Source organism: Microtus oregoni, unplaced genomic scaffold (assembly GCF_018167655.1).
Source record: "Microtus oregoni isolate MIOR12 unplaced genomic scaffold, Mior012 000064F_ref0000363, whole genome shotgun sequence".
NCBI classification, from domain to species: domain Eukaryota; kingdom Metazoa; phylum Chordata; class Mammalia; order Rodentia; family Cricetidae; genus Microtus; species Microtus oregoni.
The window spans coordinates 6088392-6113148 of NW_024543874.1; the positions used below are offsets into that span (position 1 = coordinate 6088392).

The window sequence follows — 24757 nt, forward strand, 5'->3', positions numbered from 1 at the left end:
GTATACTGTAGAAGGAGCTGCAGGCAGGCTGCTTTTTGTCCTGCCCAGCTCCCGCATGGTTAGCTTTACACACAGAATAACAACACACAAATTGTATTCATCTAAACACTGCCTGGCATATTAGTTTCAGCCTCTTATTGGCTAATTCTCACATCTTGATTAACCCATTTCTAATAATCTGTGTAGCACCACGAGGTGGTGGCTTATCAGGAAAGATTCAGCACATCTGACCTGGCGGCTGGCTCCATGGCGGCTGCCTCACTGCCTTACTACCCAGCATCCTGTCCTGTTTACTCTGCCTACCTAATTTTCTGTCCTATCAAAGGGCCAAGGCAGTTTCTTTATTAACCAATGAAAGTAACACATAGACAGATGACCCTCCTCCATCAGTATACTTTACTCTTTCTCTTGAGATATATTTCCTGGATGATTTGTCCTTTTTCTTCAGATGTTTCATTTGTCCAGTAGTCTTCAGATTCCTTAGCTGGATACCTTTATTCTTCTGAAAAGACAGAAACAAAACCCTTTTCTAATCCTAATTTTGGGGAGATTGTTTTTGATAAGTTATATCTGATCAAATGAAAAGCGTTTGTTAGTTTTATAGGTTAGATTAGATTAAATGACCATGCTATTTGATGAATTATCTTCTAATTAATATCTCTTAATTCTATTATTCAAATTTAATCTTTATTAATTTTGATGGTATTCATAACTTTCTTTTTCCTGTGGAAACAAAAGCAAAGCCCCTTCCCTAAGATAATACATGTCCTGGTTTCCACTCTGAAGTCAGTATATCTTTAAAGTATATCAGCTTATTTAATTCTGTAGTTTTCCCTACTATTCAGTGTCTCTCTATAGATGTTGTTCCTTTCTCATTAGCATTAAGAAAACTCAAAGTTAATAAAGCATTATGCAGTCTATTTCTGGGGGTCTTTATCATCTCTTTCTGTTTATTTCACATATCCTTTAGGGTTCAATTTGATCTTTCTATAACTGCTTGTCCCGTAGAATTGTGTGGTATACCTGTAAAATGTTTTATATTATAATAAGCAAAAAACTGTTTCATTTTCATATGCTGGAACATTGTCTGTCTTTATTTGTGCAGGTATACCCACAATGGCCATAACTTCTAGCAAATGTGTGATTTACCAAATCAGCCCTTTCTGAACTCAAAGCAGTTGCCCATTGAAAATCTGAATAGGTGTCAAGGGTGTGGTGTACATATATAAGTTTTCCAAATTCTACAAAATGGAACACATCCAGATTTCATTCTTTTGTGTACCCTTTGAATTACTTCCTGCAGGTAGTAGTGTTTGGTATTGACATGATTTTTTAAAATGAAATTCTGAGGCCTTCAGCACATTGCCAATCAATAATTGCTCAATTTCTGCATTACCTTGTGCTAGAGGGCCTAGCAGACCTGTATGGGATTGGATGTGTGTTATGTATATGGGATGGTCCCTATTCCTGACGATATCTTGTAACTGAATAAATAATAAAGTCAATTATGTATCATCTTGCATAAATTCAGCAGTTTCAATATGCAAGACAACTCCTACTGCATATTGTGAATTGGTAACTATGTTGAGAGTTTCTTTAAAATCCCTTTAGTACCTTGAAAAGAGCTTATAATTCTGACTTTTGGACAGAATCATAAGGGCTTTGACCCACTTTACTTAAATTTTCTGATTTGTAACCTGCCTTTCTTGATTTTTATTTTGCATCAGTATAGAATGTAGGGGCTCCAGTTATTTGTGTGTCCTGTACAATGTGGGGAAAGATCCAGCTAGTTCTCTTTATAAGTTGAGTTCTATTGAGTTCTATTGCTTTTGGGATAGTTGTTGCTAATCTCTCCCAAAAATTTACTACAAGCTCTTTGCTAGGGTTCACTTTCTTTTCATAATTTGTCAATTTCATCATTATTAAAAGATACTACAATCTCGGCTGGGTCTCTTCCTGCTAATTGATAAAGTCTCAATTTTCCTTTTAGCTCAGAGACCCTTTTCCACATAAGTTTTTAATTTTTTACTTGGTTTATGTGGTAAAAAAAAAATCCATGCTAAGATAATATCTTCCCTCTGCATTCAAAGCTGCCGCATGGCTTAAATCAGGGTGTGATCATCATATACAGGTTGCTTTATTTTATTTTATTTTGGTTTTTTAAAGACAGGGTTTCTCTGTAGCTTTGGAGCCTGTCCTGGAACTAGCTCTTGTAGACCAGGCTGGCCTCGAACTCACAGAGATCTGCCTGCTGCTGCCTCCTGAGTGCTGGGATTAAAGGCGTGCGTCACCACTGCCCAGTTTACAGCATAATCTCTTTCTCCAAGAATTTGATCTTGGGAGATTTTCCTATCTCTAGCTTTTCTCCATTGTTTAATAATCTTAGCCTCTTCTCTGAGCCAGGTACTCCATTTTAATTGTGCACCAAGCTCTGCCTTTAACAATTCTATCCAGCCTTTTACAAACAGACCAGAAGTTTAACATTTGCTTCACAAAAGGTGAATGCATGCCACATGAGATTATTGCTTCCTTGAATCTCCTTAAATTTAACATTGGCACAGGAGTCCAGTTAGCTGTAACAGAGCCTCTGTCATTTGGCAATTCCTGTAAGGTCACTGGATATATTAAGGTTGTTTGTTTGAAAACCTTAGGCTGTTCCTCTCTACTCTTATAATGCAGTGCTGAAATTGTTTTTTCATTAAATTCCTCTGTCTGGATTTGAATATCTCTGTGATCTGTTTTATTAGGTTTTTTTCTAAGTCCTGTATTTTAGCACTCAGATTAACCAACTTTTTAGTGATAAAACAAAAATGATCAAGCTGCTAATGTTTATTTAACATTTGCCATTACATAAACCACACCTAAATTGGTTATCCTCTCATTTAATTGTTCCATTTTCAAACTGTCCAGTGTATTATCATACAGACAGAAATCCCTCCAATGTAGTGTGTTATCATACAGACAGAAATCCCTCCAATGTAGTGTGTTATCATAAAGACAGAAATCCCTCCAATGTAGTGTATTATCATAAAGACAGAAATCCCTCCAATGTAGTGTTATCATAAAGACAGAAATTCCTCCAATGTAGTGTGTTATCATACAGACAGAAATCCCTCCAATGTAGTGTGTTATCATACAGACAGAAATCCCTCCAATGTAGTATGTTATCATAAAGACAGAAATCCCTCCAATGTAGTATGTTATCATAAAGACAGAAATCCCTCCAATGTAGTGTATTATCATAAAGACAGAAATCCCTCCAATGTAGTATGTTATCATAAAGACAGAAATCCCTCCAATGTAGTGTATTATCATAAAGACAGAAATCCCTCCAATGTAGTGTATTATCATAAAGACAGAAATCCCTCCAATGTAGTGGTGTTTCCCATTTTTTTAATGTGGGAAAAAACTCTCTCTTTTAACTAATCCTCCCTTTAAGAATTCCCAGTTGTCTTATCCAATCAGCTGACAGTGTTGATGAAGATGTGATGCTTATTGCTGCTGCATAGAGCAATAAAATCAAAGCCTGACTGGATTTCAAGGCAGCTGCGTAGTTTGGCAGTAGCCCAAGAAGGGGGTTTAGGGACACTTGGCAACCCATGGAGGGGGGAAGGAGAGAAAGAGAGAGAGAGAGAGAGAGAGAGAGAGAGAGAGAGAGAGAGAGAGCTGTCTGAAAAAAAAAAGCACAGGAGATAGTCAAATAAAGCATGTGTGGTGGGGGGCTGAAGGCAGAACCAGCTAGTCTAGGACTGGTGAGTCCTATGGCATTTGGAGCCCAGGTGCTTCTGGAGTTTGGGTGGCAGCTGGAGACGGTTTCAGAGAGGCTACAAGAGGTAAATCCCAAAGTTGCTCAGAGCCTTGGGGAAAGAAGAAAAGAAAGCCTAGCTGGGTGGGGCCTGTGCTGGTGGCTAAAAAGCTACAGGCAAATGGCTTTTTTGTGAATTTGTACTCCAAATGTTGGGCACCAAATATAAAACAATTAATAAAAAAACCAGGGACAGGTATTGGGGTTCAGTCTGAAGATCAGAAAAGCAAAGCAGCCAAGCCCCTAGAGAGCTCTTACCTCTATGAAATCTTCAGCTGAAAGAGAGCAAGTCCTGTCTCATCCCACCTTACATTCCTCTCTAGTGCTGGGATCAAAGGTGTGCACTACCACCGCCCAGCCTCTATGGCTAAGTAATATGGCTACTGGGTGTGTGCCACCACTGACTGGCCTGTATAGCTAACTAGTGTGATTGTTTTGTATTCTGGTCTTCAGGAAAGCTTTATTTATTAAAATACAAATGAAATCACTATAGCCCACTGGCAAAGCATGCTGGACTGAAGGTAGGACCATGTATTTCGGGGCATAAGCTAACCATGCGGGCAGCTGGGTGCCGGGGATGCAGCCTCGTCGCTCATACTACAACAGAGTGGCACCCGATGTGATGGACTAAATCCACTTAAAAACCTGAGAGGGCTTAAAAAGGAGAGAGAGAGAATTTAAGACAGCTTTTTGCTGTTTGTGGGTTGCGTGCCACAGAGATATTGTCCTGACTCAGCAGCAGGAAAAACTGGCTGTTTTAAAATGCCGGGCGGTGGTGGCGCACGCCTTTAATCCCAGCACTCGGGAGGCAGAGGCAGGCGGATCTCTGTGAGTTCGAGACCAGCCTGGTCTACATGAGCTAGTTCCAGGATAGGCTCCAAAACCACAGAGAAACCCTGTCTCGAAAAAACCAAAAAAAACAAAAAACAAACAAAAAAAATAAAATGCCGGCTTTCTGGGCTGTGCCACCATTGTGATCTCTGCCTGGCTCCTGCCGGAGACAGAGCTTTTGAATGGAGCATTTGGAGTAAAGTGCTACGGCTTGCTTGATGGCAATGTGGGCTGCTGTGTGCCTGGAACTGTGTGTGGCTCAGGTGCACCAAATGGCTCTGAGGCAGGAGTGGTTCAGCTCCACCACACTGAACTGTGCTGGTCTCATGCAGGAACTCCCGTAATTACCATAATAACAGCGCAGTTAAGGTTTAGATTGGGCAGGACACAGGCAGTACCGTATTACCTGTACATCGTGCAACTTAAGTTCTTAAGAAGTGCTTAACATTTTAAGAAATGCTCCTGGATAGTAAAAAAATTACAGATTTCACAATAAAACAGATTCAGACATAAAAGACCATAGTGTTGGATGAGTGTACGTAGGCTTGAGAGAGAGAAGAAAAAAATATAGAGAATAAAGTTAATGCCTTAAAAAAAAAGGGTAAAGTCTTTAAAGAGACAGAATAAAGTAAAGTGATAGAGTAAAAATAAGCCACGTAAAAATGGAAAATTCACAGAGAGTCTGGATTCTTTGTATTATTGTGCTTTCTTTAAAATTTTTGACTGTAAAGGAGCTAAGTACAGAGAGACATTTCATTATATGGGCTTCCAAGCTAAACCAGAATGGATATCATAAGGGTATGACTTCAGAATTTGGGTCTAAGGATATGATGCTTCGGAAAGGGTCTTCTTTTGTTTTCACAGAGGATGAGACTCTGTGGATTGCTTCTATCCCAATATGGTATGATAGACCACACCCTCCTGAAAGGTTGTTGTGAACACCCTCAAAAATTACTTCACTCAACTGCCAACTGAGATGACCCTGGCACACAGGTTATACCATAAAAGACCTGATTAATGGCGCTCCCATTCAGCAGGAAGCAGTTTGGAGAGAAAAAACTGCACCCATGTTCCCAAATATTGTTTATAAATGTTCTTTTACATTTAAAGGGGGATATGATATAGATATGAATAATTTGCATTGGTATGAATTTTAAGGTCAATTTTGTTATATGTATATGTATTTCTGATCTTGATTAAGGTATTGTGATTGTGTAGTTCATTTAAAAATGTACTGTATAATTAAGAAATATAGGTGGTTAATGGATAATCATCAATAATAGTCAAGCTTGTAGTCATGTTAGTTAAATTTTCTAGATGTGCATAGATATATTTCAGACAGGCATTCTTCATATCTTTCAAAGACTACAGAACATGGCATTTAGTGTTTTAATAACTTAGGGCTTTTCATGACAATGAGACACGTCTGCTCCTGGCAGCACCAATCTACTTCAAGAGGAAGATGGACATCAAAGAGGATCCTTATGGAGTTGGTTAGCCATTTGGGCAAGAAACTGCTCTTGCCTGGACTGTTGCATAAACTGGACACAGAACCCGCAGAAAGAGGACTGCTGAACTTGCCTAAAGGTGAGATGGTCTTTCGGGGTTCCTGATTCATGAAAGAGTCTGTGAGACATTCTGCAGGATACAGAAGAAAGTGACTGAACTGTCTTTGGAATTTCCTGCTTTGTGGAGGTGTCTGCTGGATACCATGGGCCTGTAGGCTGAAGATGGATGCCCCAACAGTACAGAGGAACTTTGGGTGACTGTCCAGGCAGCGAGATGTCTCTGTCATTTCTAGAGTTTTGGACTTCTTGTTTGCTTAGGTAATATTATATCCTTCTGGAGTCTTTGATGGAGTTGAAGAATGGTTAGTTATAGTTATAGTTTTCCTTAGTTATGATAAAAGATTAAATAGATATAAATATTATAACTGTAATTCTTGCTTGATAACTGTTTTGTTATATGTAATCTTACTATGTTAAAGTTAAAGCCTTCTTCTTTTTGTTTAAACAGAAAAAGGGGAAATGATGGAGGAAGGTCATTGGCTAATAAAGAAACTGCCTTGGCCCATTTTGATAGGCGATCCCTTAGGTGGGTGGAGTAGGCGGAACAGAATGCTGGGAGAAAGAAGCTGAGTCAGTGAGCCGCCATGATTCTCTCCCACTCCAGGCAGATGCAGGTTAAGATTTTCCCTGGTAAGCCATCTCGTGGGCTACACAGATTATTAGAAATAGGTTAGATCAATATGTAAGAGCTAGCCAATAAGAGGTTGGAACTAATGGGCCAGGCAGTGTTTAAAAGAATACAGTTTCTGTGTAATTATTTCAGGTAAAGCTAGCCGGGTGGTGGGAACGCAGCCCGCCGTTCATAATACTACACCCTGGACTGACTTTATGTTCCTTGAGACTACGCTTCCCGTGAGGAAGACCTGCTTCTTTCTTACAGGGATGTCTGATGCCTGGGCATTTGTTTCCCTTGGACATTTTATACCCTAGCATGAATCTTGGAATCTGATGGTCAGGATAAAGGGTGTGGTAGAATTACAGAGGAAGTATGGTGTTCCTGTGGTTCCTGCAAATTCTTGCCTTCTTTCTCTAAAGCATTGCTCAGAGGTGGTGGAGCACTGTGTTCAGCATCTTTGTAAGTGGGGAGGACAGTCGATTTGTTACACAAGTAGCAGGTCCAGAGAGAACTGTTCCTGTCCACAGCTGAGTATTAGGTGAGAAGGACCCAGCATGAGGCCTCACATAAAAATAACTCTCTCTGTCTCTCTCTTTCTCTCTCTCACACATACACACATGGGCAGGGTGACCTTACAAGCAAAATGGCTAATATTCCTTGGAAGAAGAGTGTTTTGGGAATCAGAATAATTTTAGAGAAAACCATCTTGCTCTTAAAAAATTTACACAGCATAAGTGCAATAAAATGAAAGATCAAAGAAACAAGATTAAAATGAAGATAAAAGGAAGACATAAGAGACAGCCATAAAGTGGGATTAAAAGTGATTTCTTGGACTAGTGAAACGGCTCACTAGGTGAAGACCCTTGTGGCCACACTTGATGACTTGAGTTCCGTTCCTGGGACCAGCATGGTGGGAGGAAAGATCTGACTCCCTCAAGCTGTTTTCTGATGTCCTGTTGTGTGACACTGTCTGGGAAGATGAGAACTCGCACCCTACAAAGGAACTGGTAACAGATGAAAGTGTGGGTACTCCTGAAATCCAAGTTTGGTGACCCAATGGGAATATAGGTGAGGAGTAAATTATTGGAGCAGAAGGAAAGACAGCTACATCACCAAAGCCTACACGAGAGTGGGTGACAGTTCCTGAAACCTGCCAGAAGTACAACAGGTTGAGTAATATCTTTACCAGGCAGCTCGGTGACTGATTCTTACCGCTTATATATGGTTGGCGAGGGAGAGACTTAGTTTCAGGGAATTCCAGAAACTTTTGAATTGTTTACTTCCTTAGCTTATCAAGCTTCCTTGCAGGATAAAATGTTTCATCTCTCTAGAACATTCTGCATCTTAAAGCTTCTTTCCAAGACAGAAGGCTTCATCTTAGAAGAAATTGCTACACTTGTGCACCTTGGGAAGCATAGCCTGCTTGTACACATACACACACACACACACACCTATAATAAATAAATAATTTTAAAAGTCATTGTATTACTGGGGAGATTGGAGTCCCCTCCTGGGGTTTTTAGTGTCATTAGTAAAAGAATTTAAGTAGCCAGGCATTGTGGCACATGCCTTTAATCCCAGTACTCAGGAGGCATAGGCAGGTGAATCTCTGTGCAACTCTAACTAGCCTGGAACTTGCTGTGTAGACCACGCTGGCCTAGAACGCACAGAGACCTACCTGCCTCTGCCTCCCAAGTGCGGCTGTAGGTGTGTGCTACTCCTCCCAGCCCAGAGGAAGTCGGTTTAGATTCTGGCCAGCATCCAGAAGACACAGAAAGAAGAGCAATGAAAGGCTAAGCTTTCTGAGTAATTCAGAAAAGTGGGCACGCTTAACCCCACTGCACTGCTGCACTTCCATAAATGCCTGCACTAGAAACCAGCTATCTGGAAAGGAAAAGAACATTGTCCCATTAAATGTTGCTATTTCTTTATCATGACTCAAGGTGAATTCGCTTTCCTGAGGGTTGGGCCCGGCTGGAGTGTTAGGTGTTCATCTAGGCTCGTAATCCTGTCTCTTGGAGGGATTAAGAGGAAGTAACTTCCCTTAATTGGCCCTTACTGCCACTGTAAGAGTTTCAGAAAAGGGGACAATGTTGGAAATGCCAGGAAATAGCCCTGGAGTCTGTGAAGTCTCAGCTCCATGAAGACAAGCACTGGGAAAGAAGAAGGTGGAGGCTCTGAGCTTCTGCAGGGTCCAGAGAATGAGCTTCTGTAGCCTTCCTTTCTCTTTGGAATGAATGAGTTTATTAAGTATATAACAAGCCAAAGAGAAAGAATAAGTAGATAGATAGATGATAAACAGGTAGTAGAACATAATCAAGTCAGGTGCTCAGACATTCACAGAAATGGACTCTGGGAACCCCTTTATGGCAGTCAGCATCTAGGAAGAACAGTGTGTGATGATTCCAGAGAGAGGAACAAACTGTAACAGAGAGAGATGACATCAAATCAGGTGCTCAAAACAATGTAGAAACCAACTGGGGAAATTGAGGCAGTCAGCTGGAGTTCCCATGAGCCCTTTATCTAAGGCTCAACTTCCCCTGGCTCCACTTCCTGCTTCTCTTTCCTACCAATGGCCTTTTATAAACAACAGCAACCTCTGCAGAAAATGGTTAACTTTTAAACTTTTCTCAAGGACACAGAGTTTTTATTCTTCTGCCGTTTTACCATTCTCTGCTCTCCTGATGTAGTTTGGGAGGCCCGCCTATCCCCAGACAAGAGGCCTTAGAGGACATTTTAGACAAACATGCTTGGGTCTGAAATGGGAGGCAGTATCTGCTTCCAGAGGCAGCTTCTCAGTGAGCTCAAATGCACAGACGTATTTACCATCATGTACATATGTACACTACAGAGCTAAAGAACTGTACCACAGTCAGAGCGGGCGTTCTCCAGAGATTGGAATAGGAAGAAAAGACGAAACACTCACGTAATTACCTATATAGAAGGGCTCACTATGACCTGGCATGAATTCAGTGACTGCTCATGAAAATGGAGACATACCCTGCTGAATTATCCTGAAAGAGGAAGAAGGAATCATATACATGAGCAGGAAACCTTCCTGTGATGCTTAATATTGATGATTAACTTGACAGGATCCAGAATGGCTGAAGAGAGGAGATAGTCTTTGGGGTGTGTCTGTAACGGGGTTCCTAGATAGGGCTAGTTCAGGTGGGAAGTCTCACCCTAACTGTGTGCAGCCCCATCCATGGGCTGGTTGCATGAAAAGGAGAAGGTGAGCTGACATCCCTAGCATGCGTCTCTCTAACTGTGGGTGCATTGTGATCAGCTGCCTCATGCTCCTGCTGCCACGCTCTCCGCTGTGATGGACTCTTGAACTGTGAATCTTCCGTCCTTGCTTTTGTTAGCTCTTTTCCTGCAGCAACAAAAGGAATAACTAACACAGACTTGCTTACATGCAGATAGCCACCTCTGGCAGAAACTGTAAAATCAGCTTAGTGTGAACTTCTGAGCGGTGTAACTTGCCTGAAGGTGGCGGGCAATGTGCTGGAGTGACAACGTGCTCCGATTGAAATGTCATTAAAGTGCAGCATAATGACATTCTCAAATGTGCAAAAAGCTCAGGAACTGCAGCATTCACAAACCTCACTGAAAAGCCTACTTGTAGTTCTAACCCAGCCAGCGGAAGATGAACCAATGAGGATTCTACCAATGGAGGCGCTGAAGTGTGAAAATACCACCTTTAAAACTGAATAAACACTGACAGGATCAACATATGGGAAAAGGAAGAGGATTAGTAAGAGTGGGAGGGGTATGAGAGGGTAATGAGGGTGATGAATATCTAAATACATTATGTACAAGCATGAAAATGTCACAACGAAACTCATTATGTATAATACATGCTAATGAAGAACATTAAAAAATATCAACATAAAGATAACAGGGCTGCAAAAATCCCAGAGAGGCCAACATAATGAAGAACTAGGTTAAGATATGGGCCAGGGAAGTGTGGCCTTGGGATACCTGCTTCAGGCTTCATCCTCTATATGTCAAGGAAGACATGAGTTTTGACTTTGGTCAGTTGAGAAGATTCTTATTACACTTACCACTGACTTTGTGTATATATTGGAAAATTGGGAGGAAGATAAATAACCAAATGAGAAGAGATCATTTCAGAGACTAGACATCTAACTTGGTATGGAACTTGCTTTAGTATGTGTGAGTCCCTGGCTTTGAACCCCAGCATGCTCACACACCTGTACACACACAGCATTGAGCAAACTAGAAAACAGAGGCAATGCCAGTGAGTATAATGATTAAAACAAAGGTAAGACAAATCTATTGCCCAAGGTGAATTCATCTGACATTGGCTGAACAATTTAACTAAATCTTTTATTAAAGTTTAAATACATTTGGGCTTATAGGTTAAGAGAGCTTACTCTTCTTCCAAAGGACTGGGTTTGGATCCCAGTACCCATAGCAGGTGGCTCACAACTGTCTTAACCTTCAGCTCCAGGGGATCTGGTGCCCTCTTCTGGCTTCTGAGGACACCTGCACACACATGGTGCACATAAATTCACATAGGCACATGTACATCCATATACATAGAAATTAGTCATTTTATTTATTGTGTGTATGTATGTAGGGTGTGTGTGAGATGACCATGGTACCTGAGAGGTGGTCAGAGGACAGCCTGTGGTAACTTGTTTTTTCCCTCTGCTGTGTGGGTCCTGGGGATCAGATTCAGGTCATCAGACTGGGCAGCAAGTATGTTTACTTACTGAGCCACCTCACTCTCCCTAAATTATTATTCCTTTCTAAACTAAAACTGTGTTGGTTACTTGTAAGTCAAAACCATTCAGAAAGTGGAAGGGTGGTCAAAAACACACAAACAGGATGAGAGTGGTGGGTCAGAGGTTAAGAGTACTGGCTGCTTTTCTACAGCACCCTCATGGTGGCTAACAGCTGTCTGTAACTCCAGTTTCATGGCCTCTGACACCCTCTTCAGGCCTCCACATGCACTAGGCACATATGTGATGCTCAAACATGTATGCAGACACAACAGCCATACACATAAAATAAAATAATTAAAAAATAGAGAAGCAAATTCAGACTAGAAGAGAGCAGGAAAATTATTTGAGTGCAAAGCTAAAGCTTTGAAAGAATGCTACACTGCAGAGAACCTCCCTAGGACAGAGCTGCATCCGGAGAGTAGCAGCATTGGTATGGGGAAGCATTTTCATCAAGTCCCTGGAGTTTCTGTTCCAGCCCCACAGGCATTGGGGTCGTTGCTGAGGTCAGAGCTGCTGAGCACCCGGTGTGTATGTGGCCTGCTTTGCAGCTTTTGCTGCTGCTGGCCTTCTGTCTTAGCCGCTGTTCTATTGCTGTGAAAAGGCACCATTTAAAAAAGAAAGCATTTAAAACTTGCTTACAGTTTCAGAGGTTTAGTCCATTATCATCATGAGGGTGAGCATGGTGGCGTGTAGGGAGACATGGTGCCAGCGAGGTAGCTGAGAGTTCTACATCCTGATGATACACAGGCAGCAAGAAGAGACAGCCACTAGGCCTGGCTTGAGCTTTTGAAACCTCAAAGCCTCAATGACACACTTCTTCCAACAAGGCCACACCTCCTAATCCTTTTCAAGTAGTGCTGTAGTAATTAGGGGCAGCGGGGCTGCGTCCCTGGCACCCTAGCCGCCTGGCTAGCTTATGCCCCGAAATAACAACACACAAACTGTATTCATTTAAACACTGCTTGGCCCTTTAGCCCTAGCCCTTACTGGCTAATTCTGATATCCCGATCAACCCATCTCTAATAATCTGTGAGAACCGGTCTTACCGGGAAGATTCTAGCCTAGTCCATCCTGGGTCGGAGCTTCATGGCGTGTGTCTGCCCGGGAGCAGGGCATGGCGTCTCTCTCTGAGGCGTCTGCTCCCGAGAGGAGAGATGTGGAGTCTGACCTCACTTCCTCTTCCTCCCAGCATTTTGTTCTGTTTACTCCACCCACAGGGCCAAGCAGTTTCTTTATTGCTTAACCAATGAAATCAACAGATTGATATATGACACTCCCACATCATAGTGCTACTTCTGGTGACTAATTATTCAAATCTGTGAGCCAATGGGAATCATTCTTATCCAAACCACCACACTTTCTTAATGGCCAAAATTGATTACCAGCTCTCCAGGGTAAGATTTTGCTATTGTTTCTTCTCTCTTTTGGCTTCATACAGATTAAAACAAAATATAAAATTAAACATATATTTTATATATTGTGTATAAGTATTTTGTCTGCATTTATGTCTGTGCACTATATGTATTCTTGGTGTCCAGGAAGGTCAGATGAAGGCCTAGGATCTCTTCTAACTAGAGTGACAGATGGTTGTTGTCTTAGTTAGGGTTTCTGTTGCTATGAAGAGACACCATGACCACGGCAACTCTTAATAAGGAAAGCATTTAACTGGGGCTGGCCTACAGGTTCAGAGGTTTAGTCCATTGTTGCCATGGTGAGAAGCTTGGTGGCACAAAGGCATACATGGTCCTGGAGAGGGAGCTGAGAGCTCTACATCCTGAACCAAGGCTGCAGGAAGAGAGAGACTCTGGGCCTGACCTGAGCATGTGAAACCTCAAAGCCCACTCTAGTGACATCCTTCCTCCAAGAAGGCCCCACCTACACCAACAAGGCCACACCTCTTAATAGTGTCACTCCCTGTGAGCTGACGGGGGCCATTTTCATCCAAGCCACCACCACCTTTGGGTGCTGGGCAGCAAGTGTACTTACTTTCTGAGCCATCTCTCCCGCCCCTTCATACAGACTTAAGAAGTCATTTTCCTTTAGGTCTAGGGAACTCTGGGAAAGAATGAAGTTAGCTCATGCTTACTTCACCATTCAAACAGTTAAAACATTGTTTTAAAGATTAAAATGTTGTCTTATAATATCGAGAATCCACAAGTGAGCAGTTCTTTATTATGTTGCATTTACCAAAATATCATAAAGGGTAAAAAATAAGCATTTGGGAGGAGAAATATACAAGTATATTAGGTAGTTTAAAATGTAAAGGCAGATTAAGTAGATTAAAAGATAAGCCAGGTGTGGTGGTGCTGTAGGAAGTCTTACAGCTAGTGGTTTCCCGCCCACTGGGGCGTGGCCTCTTGTCTATATATGCTGATATGGAGCTTGTGTCCAGCCTCTTTCCCGTCTGTTACAGTTGCCTATTTTGGTTTCTGGTCTCCGTTCCAGCAGAGGATTCTGATTTGTGAGTTTACCCCTAAAGAAATAACCATCTATTTTCTCAATTCTGAGCTAGTGTGGGATATCTTTTAAGCCTCTTTCCTCATGGTGGGGGGCACACTTTTAAACTCAGCATTTGAGAGGCAGAGACAGGCAGATCTTTGAGCTCAAGGCTAGCTTTATCTTCACAGTGAATTCCAGGTTAGCCATGGCTTCCTAATGAAACCCTATTGCTATTGATCTCTTTTATGTTTATTTATTATAAAACTAAAGAACAAAATATAAGATAAAAACCTGCGGTGGGTTGCAAGCCGTCCATCTGGCACACTCCTCCACTCTGCCTCTTCCCGTGTTTCACTGCCACCCCCAGGGAAGACCTTGCTTCTTGGACCAAATTGCTCCTCTCAGTTGTCAAGTGGACTGGTGACAGAATTCCCATAACACCCTATCTTGAAAATATGAAACAAATACATTTAGGTAAAATTAATAAATTTGAACATATAGCAACTCTTTGTCCTATAAGCAGACACTGTAGTTTTCTGTAAAGTAACCTAAGGAGCATTTAACAGTTTTGTTGTGTGTTTTCAACGTACAGTGTGAGAAGTAGGTGCCATTTAGAAATGCCACCGTTGAGATGAGCTAACAGTTTTGTGTGAAATCGCAGGGGCATTAGTCCTGGTGGAACTCTCGGGTCTGAGACAGGACTTCAGAAGGATCTCACTCAAAACCTTCAGGGCACAGTTTCAGAGCGCCATATAGAGATGGGGAGCAGGTTTAAGATGTAACATTTCCTCTTTGGAACATAAAATAATGAGCTTACACTGTCGCCTTCTGCTCAAGACACATGGTGGCAGGCGGAATTTTGATTATGCAGAAACATGTTCAGTCAGCTAATTCTCCTGACTTAGCAGAATCAAGTCTCCATGTGCTGTTGAGAGATAGTGACATTTCAGAGGAAGAGGGAGAGTGTGGTGTTCTAGGACTGTTTAAAGTGTGGGGGGCAGATAAGGATACAGAGCAGTAGGGAGGAGATACAGAAAGGGCTAGACTAGAAAGTGGGGGGCGGCTGTAGGAGAGGGAGTGAGAGTGGATACTCCCCCCCCCGTCTCTGTCTCTGTCTCTGTCTCTGTCTCTCTCTCTCCATGGTCTCATTATGTCGACCTTGCTGGCTTGGAACTCACTATGTACACCAGTCTAGCCTAGAGCTTCCAAGATTATTGGTGTTGCTTTACATCACTATGGAGTGTGTGCCATCCTTAGCTTCCCTTCTGTCTTTCCGGATGTCCATGTGCGTGGTCTCAGGTCAGGGACTATGGAAGGTCATATTGAGTGAGTATAGATAAGCTAGTTTATGAGATTCTGAGAATGGTGTCTGGCTCTGCCATTGTGACTGACTTTTGAAAGGAAGTATTAAAACACAGAACCAAAGGCTTTTAATACAAAAGTTAACTACTTTTCCCTCCCTCCCTCCCCCCTTCCCCCTCCCTCCCTTCCTTCCTCCCTCCCTCCCTCCCTCCCTCCCTCCCTCCCTCCCTTCCTCTCTTCCTTCCTGTCTTTGTTTCTTTGAGTAGAGGTCTCATTGCAATTCAGGTCTGGAACTTACTGTGTAGTCCAGGTTGACCACAAACCCAAGTCAATCTTTCTGCCTTGGCCACTTAAGTGCTAATTGTAGGCTTGGCTCATTTTTTTTCCAGTGGGAAATTCCCATGGGATTCAAAACACATGTGAACTAGAGGAAAAATACTGAGTTCAGAATATGGACGGGAGGACTTTCCAAGTAGAAACACAGTGAAGGCAACCTTAAGGGAAAGATGTGGTAGATATGATCGCCTAGCCCGTTTATGTTGATGGAGTGGCGGGGTTGCGTCCCGCCACCCGGTTAGTTTTACCCGAAATAATTACACGGAAACTGTATTCTTTTAAACACTGCCTGGCCCATTAGTTATAACCTCTTATTGGCTAGCTCTTACATATTGATCTAACCCATTTCTAATATCCGTATTGCCACTTGAGTGTGGCTTACCGGGACGAATCTAATGGGCATCCATCTCAGACAGGAGAGTCATGGCGACTTCTTTCTCCCAGCATTCTGTTCTGTCTACTCCGTCTATCTAAGCTGCTGTCCTATCAAAAGGGCCAAGGCAGTTTCTTTATTAACCAATAGATATATGACCCTCCTCCATCACGTTTAACTAATTGCCGTTCAGGAAATGTACACTTCAGCGCACTGCATGCGTGCTGGTGGGTCCAAGGCTTATGTCAGTGTGAGGCAATAGCTGCCTTAATGATGAGTGTGTAAGTGTGGCCTGTGATATTCACACAATCAAGACAAAGTTGCCTGATAGTGCATTCTTAGTATGTATGCCTGCTAAGTGACTCATGGCTGGATGACTCAAGTTAAGCAGCAGTTAGGAAACCATCAATTTGTACAAGCAGATGCTAGTATCAGCCTGGAAAGAGTTTACAAAAAATAGGGAGGTGGACACTGAATTCAACTGGAGACTGCATTAAGTCGTGGAGGAAAGTATATGTGAAATACTGTTCAGACGATGAGGTTATGCTTGCTGTTTGACTTAGGAAATGTTTCCAAAAATGGTAAATCCAAACATTGGGAGTTGAGATAGAGGTTCAGACGAAGGAAATGAACATAGAGGGATCACATTATCTACCTGAAACCACATGGCTGGTTCTGGGACTGGAAATCGTTCTGTGGTGCCATGAACCCGCCTCACATCACAGGCGTGTACTGTTTGCAGTTATATCAGTTATATTATGCATCTGTTTCTGATAGTAATGGCAAATACCCCTTTCGAATTGCACTTCAGCATTTTATCGTGGATGTAATTTATTTAGTATGCCCTTCGTTTTGCCAGGTTTTTTCTTGCTGTTATAGTACTACATATTGCAGTGAACTTTTTCATTGTGTGCATGTGTTTGCATGCATGCAAAATGCTCTTGCCATGGTGGATTTCTAGATAGTTGCTGGTGGTATAACAGGCTCTACACATTAAACATTTTGGTAGATAATCTGAAGCTGCCCTTTATGGTTGTTCTTCAGCTTCCTATTGCCACCAGTGCAGAACCTACCCCCCACCTCCAATATTAGCCACATTTGAATGGTTTGTAATCCATTAGCAGATGGATTTAGTGACATTTGATGTTTCTTTGACAATACTGAGTCTTCCTGTATCAGGATGCCGCAGTGTGGCTGCTTGTGCATCAGAGAGGTCTTTGCACATCTAGTTCAATATGAAGGCTGGTGCTCTGTGTTCTGAATGAGATCTTTTCAGTTTTCTTTGTCAGTTTTCGTCTATAGAGTAGCTATCATCTTACTGAGTTCCTGATTGCTTTTTGTTTGTTACTTAGCTTTTCTCAGGCATTCTATAATTATATAATATAGAATATGACAACACCCTAGAATATAGTATATAATAATCACTCACAAGTTGTCTTTGTGGAGCTTGGAGGGATGCCGCAGAGGTTCAGAGCACTCTCCTAGAGGACTCAGGTTCAGTTTCCAGCACCCACATGGCCACTCACAATCATCTGTAACTCCAGTTCCATGGTGTTCGATGCTCTCTCTTCTGACCTCTGTAGGCGTTGTGTGCATGTGGTGCACAGACATACATGCAGGGAAAACACTTGTGCACATTTAATAAACACATAAGTAAACATAAAAATAAATCTTAAAATTATTTTTGTTTCCTCTTCCCCAACATTTATTTGTTAGATTTTTTTTTGGTTTTTCTTGTGATTTATAGTATTTAATTTTCCCCAGACAAGGTTAAACCAGAGAAACAGCTGTAGTTTCCTTGACTGACTCTTGGCTTCAATAGGGAAGTGTCTAGACTTTATCTGTCATGGTTTGCGAGATCCCTAGCCCTTGTCACCTTATAAGGATTAAATGTTTCTGTCATGGGCATTTGTTCTGTTCATTACTGGTTGGGTCTGGTTGGTCTTTCTACTTGTAAACTGTGTAATATTTTAAAGAGAAATGCAGTTTCTTTGTGGAATGCCTAAGCAGAGTGTTCCAATTGTCGTGCCTGGGTTCTTTCATCTGGACTTTTGGTCATTATTAAACTTGAACATGTAGATGTATTTTAGTTCATGACTGTGGTGACTAGGAAGTTGCCTCATTAGCTGACGACTGTGGGTTGGGAGCTTGTGTTGCACAATCGCATAAATGAAAGGGTATGTGATGTAAGTTAAGTCTGGGAATAGTTCTAGGATGACTGACAGAACCCTCGGGAGCAAAGGGGATAGGATGTTAAAATGAAGGTGTCAGGGTCTTTCTGGAGAGTCTTGCTCTGGCCTGGTAGGTGTTTGTCGTGGGTGGCTCCTACTCAGATGACCTTAAACTTGCTTATGGGATTCAGTTTGAAGTCATGTTTCTAACAGACATTTTGAGGGCCATTCTGAAGAGCTTTGGCTTGTTTCCCTTCTCCCCCTCAGTGTCCTAGGTGACTGTGAGCTACACAGATTCTAGTTGGCTTACTGGCGCCCATGGGAAGCTTGGTTTGTAAATGGGAACTTGAACCCTTTCCAGATTTAAGAATGGGGTTTTTCTTATTGGTTGTTTGGAGGGGACAGGTTCTGGAGAGTATTTTCAGGTAGGCACTTTATGGGTTATTTTTATAGTTATGAGTTATAGATTCTCAAGGAAGTTTGGTAGGAGGCTATATTGGTAGAGAATTTATTAAAATTTCAAATTTGAAAACCTGTGTTAGATATGCCTTGCATCGTGATTATTTGAAGTCACAAAAGTCAAAGGTATTTGGTACAGGGAATCTGAAAGGCATTTCATTACCATGTTGTGATTGTGTCTGTGTCTTTGCCAATGCCCCCCCACCCCCACCCCCAACATGGCTCTAGTACATGGAGGGTAGGAAAGAGTCTCAGCCCAGCATGTAAAAATGTAATGTGTCTTTATGGCAGTTTGCCTCCGGCGGGAAAATCGCTATATAATGCTCCAGGTGCTTAAGGTGCCTTCAGAGTCCTGTGGGTCAGGTCCTGTGGATGGGTGGGGTCAGGATGTTGCTCCAGATGTGCTGAATGGCACTGACAGTTTGGTTGAAGTTTGGAAGTCAGAGAGTTCCTACCCGTTTCTCTGGCCTGGCGTCTCGTTGCAGTACGCATTGGTTAGGGCTCAGGGGAGAGCACTGTGGCAGGGAGATGGGATGGAGCTGTTGAGGGACATCTGGTATCTACTGGAGTCACCACTAAGGGTCATTTCGTCCTCACCAGTCCTCAAGTCAGGCTGGCTCTGGTACAAAGAGTGACCATTGTGGCTTATGACAAAGTACATTTTAAAAAAAATAAAACATTAAAGGAATATTTTTGCTGAAGTGTCTTCTGTAGACAAAGTAGATAAAAAAACATAAAAATAGTACTTTTTAAAAAATAAAACTTTTTTTTTTTCTGAAGAGTCTCATGTAGCTGGTCCCAAACTTGCTGTGCTGCAGAAGCTGAGGATGACCTTGCACTCCCCAGTGCCAGGATTATAAGTATGTGCTACCACAGCTACCTGTCACAATTTTAAGTAAAGATACATTTCAAAATCTAGAAAAATGCTAGTAAGATAGTACAGGAAACTTCTAAGTACAACATTGTACCATCTTAGTGCTTGTTATCTCCACTGTATTGTTGCTCCGACTGTCCTGAAGGGGGCAAGGACATCAACATAGAGAGGTGGAGCAGTTTTCTCAGATTTGACAAATAGCGGAGGTAGGATTAGAATCCAGGCCACCCAGTGCCAAAGGGTGTTGTGGGAATTCCTTCGGCCACTAGCTTTTCAGACTGGCCCATTTCGGGCGCGGTCTGGGGTACTATAAGTGCAGATGAAAAGCGTGCACAACCTCTTTTTTTTTCTGATGGATTCGGTTTCCAGTTCCCAGTGCACATAGAGGACTGTGGATCGCTACCCTTGCTGTGAGTTTATCCCCCAGTAAATAAAACTTTGTTATATTCCATTCCAGGCTATTGTGGACCTCTTGGATATGCCTACAAAAGAACATGGTCTTTTAAAAATCTTTTTGTTTTTGATATGGTGTCTCACTATGTAGCTCTGCTTATCCTGGAACTCTTTCTCTGTAGACCAGACTGGCCTAGGACTCCCAGAGATCTACCTGCCTCTGCCTCCCAAGTGCTGGGATTAAAGGCATGCGCTGTTATGAAAGGGCATAGTTTTATTTTATTTATTTTATTTTTTTTATTGAGAAAAGGAGAAAAAAAAACAAGTTTCCACCTCCTCCCAGCCTCCCATTTCCCTCCCCTTCCTCCCACCTTTCTCCCCCTCCTCCCACCCTTCTCCCCCTCCCCCCACTCCTTTCCCACTCCCTCTCCAGTCCAAAGAACAGTCAGGGTTTTCTGCCCTGTGGTAAGTCCTAGGTCCTCCCCCCTCCGTCCATATCTAGGAAGGTGAACATCCAAACTGGCTAGGCTCCCACCAAGCCAGCACATTAAGCAGGATCAAAACCCCGTGCCATTGTCCTTTGCGTCTCATCAGCCCTCATTGTTCGCCATGTTCAGAGAGTCCAGTTTTATCCCATGCTTTTTCAGTCACAGTCCAGCTGGCCTTGGTGAGCTCCCAATAGATCAGCCCCACTGTCTCAGTGGGTGGGTGCACCCCTCGTGGTCCCGACTTCTTTGCTCATGTTCTCCCTCCTTCTGCTCCTCATTGGGACCTTGGGAGCTCAGTCCAGTGCTCCAGTGTGGGTCTCTGTCTCTATCTCCATCCATCACCAGATGAAGGTTCTATGGTGATATGCAAGATATTCGTCAGTATTAATATAGGATAGGGTCATTTCAGGTTCCCTATCCTCAGCTGTAGGGCATAGTTTTAAATAAAAACAACAAAGGTGCTTGATTAAAAAAAATAGCAAACATGAATAATACTTAGCATCTAATAGTAATAAATGCTTACATTTTGCCATTTTTAAAACACATTATATGGAGTAGATCTTTTCTGAACAGTAGATCATATTAACATCTGATTCTTTTTTTTTTTTTTTTGGTTTCATCACTTTCTCTTCCCATGACCTTCAGCATCTCCCTGCTAAGTACCAGTCCTGCTCCCATAGCTCAGCGTCTGGCAAGAATGCAGCCAATAGGTACTTAGGGAATTCTGCTGCTGCCCAGGTCCTGTCCCGGAGCAGGGTTAGGCCAGGAACTTATAAACTAACAGTGGGAAGGGATGGGTTTACTCAGGTGACTTAAGTGCAAGGACATAGTTTTGGGGAGTAGGAGGCAAATGAATGACACGGCTCGGTAAAAATGATATAATCAGGCTTCAAGGTTTAGTGATTTCTGGCCTGCTTATCTGTTCTGTAAGCTTCCTTAGCCTTGGGTCAGTAACTTAGTTTGTTGGAGCATGTCTCCAGAATGGTGGTCCAGTCAGGGATGGACTGACTGTCATTGTCTCTGAGTCTGTCACTATGGAGTTGGCCTTGATCTGGCTGTTTTCCTGCCTCAGCCTCCCTAGTGCTGGGATTATAGGCTCTGACACCATACTGCACTGGTCTTGGATTCTCAAATCAATCTGTGTCGGCTTCATTCTACAAAGCCCCCAGGCCCTGGGTTGGCCTAGACCTTCTTCTCGCGTGGGTCTGTGATCCCTGGTGTGGGAGACAGCAGACCCACTTGGTTATTAGTGTCTGTTCCAGCTCTAAAGTGTGTAGACCTACTGGGGCTTCAGACTGGCCTTGTCTTGTAGGGCCGAGGTGTCTCAGCCTGGTCTGGCCCTCTGGGTGCTGTGAAGAACTCACATCCTGAGGACAGTGGACAGTAGGTGTGATACACGTGCAGCCAGCTTGCCTGTTTCACCCACTGTGCTTTCAGAATGCCAAAGTCAGCTTATGGGGAAATGTATTTTTAAAAAGTCATAAAATTATAAGATTAGAACTATCAAATGGAAGCATTTAATATCAAACATCTTGAAGTAATTTGTAAATGAGAACAAATCCCTTATTCTTTTCTAGTCCTGGGAACTGTTTTAGCCCTGGAAGCAAAGGCTGCTTGCCCTGAGTCCTGTGAACAGTCCTGCAGAGAGAGGGGCGCTGGTCCGTAGCTCCTGGGACTGCTTCTCGTTTATCCTTCCAGCAGATGGTTGGAGTGATGCTTCACCCTCCCTTACTTTCTATTTAGGAGATTATCGAATGCTTTTGGAACTGAAAGTAGTATTTTGGCATTTGTTTTCGTAGAGACTTTTGGAATCTACCAGAGTCTCTTGACAGAAAGTGGGCTTCTTTTGAAGTGAGATGGTAGAGAGATGCTCCTGTCGGATGATCCCCAGGAGATGGCAGGAGCTGCGTCTAGACATGTGCCACGGCATTTCAAGAAAATTATATAACCAGTCTCTAGTGCTCCAAAAGTTCAGGAAGTTAGGAAGTAAGGACGTTCGACAGAGCCTGCACTGGAGTTAACTGCATAGTTAGACTTGGGCGCTGGAGTTAACTGCATAGTTAGACTTGGGCGCTGGAGTTAACTGCATAGTTAGACTTGGGCGCTGGAGTTAACTGCATAGTTAGACTTGGGAGCTTTTCTGCGACTTACCAGCTCTTTAGTCTGGGCAACTTAGCTTCTCAGCCCCCGGGTTTTCCTGTCTGCAGAACCGGGGTAATTGTATTTTCTTTGTGTTTTTGTGACGTGAGAAGAGCGTGAGGCACTGTGAGAGTCAGGAGGGACAGAGAGATAGGCACGAGGGTTAGTCACGTTTCTGTTCTGATGCAAACAAGCTGATATTGTCAGATTCGCAACTACTTTGAAATGATCGTCAGTGAGCACAGTTTGCTTGTTTTTCTCTATTGTTTTATTTCAAGGGAGTATTCTAGGCTTGGTGTGCTTATAATGAAAGACATGAGTGGGATGTGGTTGGGAGCACTGCCGTCTAAACCTGTGTCGATGACTTTGTGCTTTTAGGTATACCAAGCTTGGCTACGCAGGCAACACTGAGCCACAGTTCATTATTCCGTCATGTAAGTAAAGCTCTTCCTTGGGTTCTAAAGGCTTGTGTTTCTCAGCATTATAAAGCTTTCCAGTTCTGTGTATCAAGGTGTTTGAATGTTTTTAGTGTCTTCTATTAGACCATCACTCCAGTTCCCGGGAAGGGCTGCCTATTTTAGATGCTGCTGCAGGAGATGGCCGTGATCTGACCCTCCTTAAGCAGCGCTCTCGTGCTTGATGCCTTTCTCTGTCACCTGCCTTCTAGTTTTATCTTGGGAAACTGCCAGAGGCCTTCAGTGTGTCGTGAGTGTTCCTCCTGCTGGAGCAGTCACTCTGATTCTTCAAGGCTGTTCTGTCATTGTAAGGATGCACAGTTTGACTGGCTTAGGCGAGTGTCGCATGACACTGGACAAAGTTGAAAGTCTTTTTTTTTAGCGAAAATGAGAGGTCTACTGATTGTTCTTTCTGTTCAGAAGTGTTTTGTTTTGTTTAACTTTTCGTCAGCAAAGTGATACACTTAGGTGTCATACACTGGGCTCATCCTGACTTCCTTATTACCCGTGGAAGTCTTTCCCAGGGCTGCTCCACCTTCAGAGGCAGAATTCTCTGCTTTGAATCCCAGAGACAGTTCGCCCACAGGGAAGGTGAATGAGCCCAGCATCAAGGGGAAACTTGGCTTCTCACACACCCCTCCTGAGACCCTAGAGCCCAGCTTAGACATCAATGGAGGAGAGCTTGGTTAGAATGTGTTCAGGCCACGGCCAAACCCTTTTTTGTGGTTGGTATGAACATCAGATCACTAGACGATGCACCCCAGATTCCTTGAGGGGATTTAAGCCACAAACTCCAGTTCTGTGCTTGCTGGATAATGAGCACAGCTCTGGCCTTCTTGGGGAGTGTAGATGCCTCACATGGCTATTCCTGGTGATGGGTGTTATCGGCTGACTGTGTCCTCATTTTAAAGTCATAAAGTGGAATGTTTGTCTGGAAAGACTGCCCGACAAATAGCAGGAAAGGGAACTTACTCAACAGAACTGTAACACAGCTCTGGAAGCCCAGAGGCCAAGGTCAAGGTGCTGGCATGGTTGGTGTCTGATGAAACATCTGGGCTTACAGATGTTTTCTTTCCCACTGTGCCTTGATGTTGCCTTTTCTCTGTGTGAGGATGTCTGGCTTCCTTTTTGTGAGGCCACCACTCTGATTGCATTAGGATCCTGCCCTCGTGACCTTTTAACATCCACTGATGCTCATAAAAGTCCCGTCGTCTCCAAATTCAGTCATGCTGCAAGTTGGGGCTTCATTCTGTGGAGGCACAGTTGGGTCCATGACACCTGACACCTGAACGGCGACCAGTCGCTGAATTTCGTGAGGACGAACGATCCCTCCCATGCTGAGTTGACAAGTCGGACTTCCTGGGTTTTGAAAGCAGAGATTAGATTTTTGACCTTGTGAAGTGCGTCAGCTAAATAGAACTGACCATGTCCCCTTTGCTTTGCTACGCTGCCATCTAAAACTCAGCAACACTCGGTGGACAGCACCACTTAACCTGTCATCATTCACCGAGGGGATCGAAGCTTGTTATTAGCAGGAGTCACTGTCAAGAGACAGGGGAGCGCTCAGACTGGGGCTGTCAGGACCTTAGCAGTGGCAAAAGCTAGAAGACAGTAAAATGTCAAAGGACAAGGAGTAAAAGGATGGCAGTATTAAAAAAAGATTTGTCTTAGCTGTTGAAAATTTTACATATTTATTTTTATGTGTATGGGTGTTTTGCCTGCATGTATATCTGTGCACAGTGTGTGTGTATGTGTGT

The 24757-nt window shown here is 42.9% G+C and overlaps 1 protein-coding gene across 2 annotated transcripts in view; it reads left to right on the forward strand.

The window, feature by feature from the left end:
- Positions 1–24757, forward strand: part of Actr3b (actin related protein 3B) — a 98162-nt gene that overhangs the window by 21148 nt on the left and 52257 nt on the right. The window contains exon 2 of one of the 2 annotated variants that reach the window (XM_041640660.1): positions 22924–22979. The exons of the other annotated variant lie outside the window; for it this stretch is intronic. Coding sequence (XP_041496594.1) covers positions 22924–22979 — 56 coding nt within the window. The remainder of the gene's footprint in view (positions 1–22923; positions 22980–24757) is intronic. 2 annotated transcript variants of the gene reach the window in all.